Genomic DNA, 5339 nt, shown 5'->3' with positions numbered 1-5339 from the left:
TCTCACGCTTGAGGTATTCGGCTAATCACAACGCACTGGATAGCTGGCCAATCATAGCACACCTCGCTTTTTCAGACCGATGAGTTTTGTAAAAATCGACGCGTTTCAGAAGGCGGGGCATAGAGGAGAAACAATAATGTACAGTATGTGGAAAATAATGTGTTTTTTTAACTTTAAACCGCATAAACACATTTCATTACACCAAATACACAAAATAATGTTCTTTTTAGCAGCATCATAGGACCCCTTTAATACATTTGTCTGCTTTTAGCCTTATCCTGGAGTTGGTTCACCCTCCGCCTATGCATAATGCTTTACATCTTTTCGGTAGGCCCATGTGAAATGGCACACATTATTCAGCAGTTTGTGAGAGTCATTAAAATATACATGCTTATGAAATAATAAATATATTGTTGAAGACGAAGACAAAAAGTCTTGGACACTTTCTGGTTGTCAGACATATTCATTTGTTAATGTGATGAACTACATCGAGGGGTTTCAGGACATTTTAAGGGAACTGACTTCACGCAGCCATGAAAAAAATAATAATTTGAGATCAGCTGGTTAAAAACAATTTAAAAAGTGGCTCAGAAAAGTGGCTTTAGTTCTAAGAAAAGCTCCAGCATCACTTGTTTGCAGATGCCGCTTTTATATATTTTTATATATTATATAAATGTTTTTTTTTTGTTGTTTTTAGTTGTGACTTACATAGATTTTACAGAGATTTTATTGGGGTTTTTGTTTTTGGAAGTAAAATTTTATATTTTTGGAAAGAAATTGATACTTTTTTTCAGAAAGGAACAATTAAACTCATCTAAAGTGACAGTAAATCCATTTATATAAAATATTCAACTATATAAGAGATTTACTATTTCAAATAATATAATTTCATTAATGATGATGAAAATTCAGATATGACATCACAGGAATAAATTACATTTTAATATATATTCAAATGGAAGACAACTATTTATAATAATTTTTAACAGTATTTCTGTTTTTACTGTATTTCTAATCAAATAAACTTCTTTCAAAAACATTAAAAAATCTTACCATTTGAACAGTAGTGTACATAACTACATATTTTTTAGAGCTTCATTTTGTTTGGCCATATTTTCAGATTGAAAAAACATTGAAAAAAAAACAAAACAACAACTATATTTTATATATCAGGAATTGACTGGATCAAAAACTATGAAAACATGATTACTTGGTATAATAATGTGTCAAATAAAATCCAGAATTGAAATAAAAATAGGCTCAAATTTATTTTCAAGTTTCAACTATGCTATGTGATAATTCTATGGCTAGTGCCTATGAAAGGTTCATTCATATCCTCCAGTCAGGTGTGGAGACCAGGAACATCCTGATAAGCTAAAACTGGAACAGAGAGCACCTGGCCGACATATGTTTCCCAGCAGGGGTCCTGCTGTGATCTGGTGTTGTACTCATAGAGGACGGTCTGGTTTAGCAGAGACTGCATTCTCATCGGTTGTCTGGAGGATGTGGTGCTCTTGACGGTGGTCATGCTGTTGTTGAGCTCCAGAAGTGTCCTGGTCAGTGTGCTGTTCTGCCGCTCTGTGATATCCGGGATGATGGTGGACAGGTTGTCTTCAGTAGACTGGGAAATCGTCGCTAGGTACGATGTTGAGTCAGACAGGTTTCCTGGACCCACAGAAATCTAAAATTATTCAAAACATGTATTTATTTATGTTGAATTAAATTTTTACGAAAATCAAGTTAATTTTCTAACTAAAGAGTGGTAAAAATCTGAATAATATTTTCACTGCACAAATATCAATCGTTTGATGTTAAATCAATGTTCTGATTTCATTAATTCATTAAAACATTATATATTTCCTGCTGAGTAATACATCAGAAAAAAAATTAGGGCTGCTCAATATGGGGAAAGAATGTCTCTTTTTTTTTGTTCTCATTTTTTTTCTGATAAAAATTGTGAATGCGATTTAAAAAAAATAAATCCAGGTTTGCTGTGCTTGTTTGTAGGGCTGCACAATTCGGCCAAAAAATTGTGATTAATATCAATATCACTATAAAATAATAAAAACACTGGATCATGAGTTGCTTGTGTGTAAAAGAACACTGTGCCACACTATATGCAGTGCATATATGGGTCAAAGACACCCATTAAACATAAAGACAATACTGCTTTAAATTGTAGTTGTTTTTCAAAAAATTTAAAAGTTTTCTGTTTCATGTAATTGTACTTTTGTTTTTTGTTTTTCTGAGCAAAAAATAAATATCATACATTTTCCCCTGATTTACAGAAGACACCCACTAAAATGTCATTCAGTGTAACAATTTTGCAAGCATATTTACAACAAAAAATTAAAATTTAATATGCTCACTCATTCTTTTATATATCTTAATATGTACAGGTCAAAATAAGCATGTTGTTTGAATTTTTACATAACTATAAGTGTTACACTGAATGACAATGGAACATTATTTCAACCAAATTTTTACATTTTACTCTTCAAAAAATTATTTGAAACCTTAAATGTAGACACTTTACTCGCATATAATGTGGACATAAAATCACTTTTGTAAATTTCTTTTGATGTGGACATCTTAACGTCTTTGACCCATATATTTAATTAAAACACAGCCTTTGCAACTAGATAAATACTCTAAGCAATATTGCAATTCCAATTGTATTTATTAATCAAGCAGCCCTAGAGAAAAGGTTGAGAATTAAATAAGAATGTAAATACAACTCACAGCCGAGCTCATACTGTTGACTTTATCCAGGAGGGCAATAATCAAACTGTAGAGGTTTCCAAGGTACAACACCAGAACTCTAAACAACAAAGACATATTTCCCTTTTGATAAACAAAACATAATATGGATTGAGTAAAACCAGAGCAGCCAGTGATTTTCTGACCTGGCAAGCTGGAAGCGTAGACTCGTTCTGGGGTGGTACATCTCCAACTGTGCCACTAACTCAAAGGCTGAAGGAGCAATCATTGTGATGAGGGACACCACCACACTCACCTGATGAAGAAACCCAATACACATACAGTATAACATCACTCATCTTCCTCAAATACACACCACATCATACCTAACACTAGATGACATATCTGGATGTGACAGACATCAGAAAAAGAAGCAGCAGAAGAAGAATGAATAGTAATTAAATAATTAGAAGAAAATTAAATATAATAATAAGAAGAAGAGTAAGAAGAAGAAGAGGAAAAGAAGAACAATAAAAAGAACAATGCTGCAACCCAATTTGCATACAATCAGTCCTAAATAGTATTCAAAATTAGAAATAGTGTGTCCCAAATCGTAGTATGTTGAAATGAGTCTCCCAAAGATAGTCTCCCAAAGCTCTCTCCTGGATGAGGATTTGATTAGAACTACAAACACCAATAAAAAAAAAATAGTAAAAAACAACAAACATGGCAGATATACGAGACCGACAGACAAGTAGAGAAAGGGGTTTGTGTGTTTATCTAACCTGATGATAAAATCTTTATTTATTGTTATCCACGTTATATCTCATCTGCAACAACATTGTGAACTTTTATAAAGATACGTTTGGTCATTAACTTTTAAATGCATCATCAACGTGCCTCTTAAATTGAAATGAAATTGAACGAAATGTGGATGGATGTTAAATGTGACAAGATGATTGACAGAGCAGTTTAAACAGTTACAGGATGCACGTAACAAAGCAAAAAAGCGGTCCGTTAAAGATGTAATTATGACAAAGTAGTCCCAAAGCTTGCCTACTATTCTGCTACACACTCAAACTATGCACTTTTTCCCTTCACAAAAAGTTCACATACTTTTAGGGCATAGTAGGCAAAGAAGAAGAAAAATAATTAAATAAGAAGATGATGGAGGATGAGCAGAAAACTCATGTAATCTCTAGCCCAAGAAGAATTTTTTGTGAAGTACTCATGTACACAACGTATAAAACAACATAACAACTCTAAGAATACCTCATTCTTCTCCCAGAGTGTTAGCTCAGGTTTCTCCTGCTCTAGTTTCTGAGAACGATCCACCACAAAGTAGATGATGTAGATGCTGCCGGTCAGAGACAGCAGGACCAGAATGTTTGCCAGAATCCGCAAACTAATCAGTACAGCTCTGTTGGGATAGAAAACAACACAGTCAGATACACCTACAGACATCTGATCCCGTATCATCCTGAAAGGAAATTATTTAGCCTTAATGAACGGCTGACTCTACATTAACCCACTTACATAAATCAATTGACATGAACTATTGATTATTCACTCATAACTATTTTATGTGAGAGTTCAAAGAGTTATTTGAGAAACCTGAAACTAGCGCTAGGTAACTAAGTGACATCTGCATAATGCTGCAATAGACCAATCAGAATCAAATATTATAGAGAGCCGAGTATAAGAAAACCACATTGTATTATATGATTTACTAATGTGTAGTCATGTGCAGTTCCCTATCGATACTTCACTCGTACTGCATCTTGCTACCCGCGTACTCGCTCCCCCCACTGCAGTTTAATCCGCCTCAGAAGGGCAGTGAGCTGCGCGCCTCCCCCGCTCTTGTGTTTCTCTCCTCCCAGTTACTCGGAAAAAGAAATGGCGAACTCACGGGGATGAGCGATCAGGCATGAGTGATTTAACGCCGGAAAATCCCCGCATGCATCACTCTCCACGCAGCTCTTTGATCCGCCAGTGTGTTTACACGTGAGGGTAGGAGCAGAACACTGTCACCAATGATTCAATATCGCTGACAGCTTAGTATTTGAATGCACCTCTCGCCTGGGCCATGCCCACGCTGAGAGGGTGCTCACTGAGACAGATTGCTCTCGCTACGAGAGTTCATGTCTCGCTCTACTTTGCTCGCAGCTCGTCTTCTTCAATGAAGGCGGCCCCGCCCCTCCCCTCGTCCGCCACGAGTGGATCTGAGAGAATACAAGCAGCACTTTTGATCTGCCTGAGTGTTTACACATAAAGATCATCAGTACTCCTCTTCTAATGAGTGGTTTGATCTTTTTAGGTGGATTAAAAGGGAATGCTGTCACTAATGATTATTATCACTGACAACTTCAAATTGGAGGCGTCTGGGCCACGCCCACGCTGAGGCAGCACGCACGAGGGCAGACTGCTCTCGCTATCAGAGCATTAAGTCTAGCGAAGCAATTTTTGAAAGCATTTTCAAAAGAGAGCAAAATTCCTCTTCTGAGTGTGGGGTCCAAATACGGCGACCAGCCACTCGAATTAATCCAACCCCTTGTCACGCGGGCTGAGGGCTGGCAGGCCATCCCCGGAGTTCCAAACTGGGTTTTGGGGATAATAAAACGAGGTTATTCACTGCAATT

The 5339-nt window shown here is 36.4% G+C and overlaps 1 protein-coding gene across 1 annotated transcript in view; it reads right to left on the bottom strand.

The window, feature by feature from the left end:
• Nucleotides 1-5339, bottom strand: part of LOC107709483 (transmembrane channel-like protein 3) — a 26652-nt gene that overhangs the window by 15443 nt on the left and 5870 nt on the right. The window contains exons 8-11 of the mRNA XM_016513975.1: nucleotides 3973-4120; nucleotides 2907-3016; nucleotides 2743-2821; nucleotides 1397-1681 (exon numbers count right to left, since the gene is read on the bottom strand). Of these exons, the coding sequence (XP_016369461.1) occupies nucleotides 1397-1681; nucleotides 2743-2821; nucleotides 2907-3016; nucleotides 3973-4120 (622 nt within the window). The remainder of the gene's footprint in view (nucleotides 1-1396; nucleotides 1682-2742; nucleotides 2822-2906; nucleotides 3017-3972; nucleotides 4121-5339) is intronic.

Source organism: Sinocyclocheilus rhinocerous, unplaced genomic scaffold (assembly GCF_001515625.1).
Source record: "Sinocyclocheilus rhinocerous isolate Xijiao unplaced genomic scaffold, SAMN03320098_v1.1 scaffold1467, whole genome shotgun sequence".
Classification (NCBI taxonomy): Eukaryota; Metazoa; Chordata; class Actinopteri; order Cypriniformes; family Cyprinidae; genus Sinocyclocheilus; species Sinocyclocheilus rhinocerous.
Note: the sequence above shows the minus strand (reverse complement) of the source record. Positions and strands in the feature narration are given on the sequence as shown.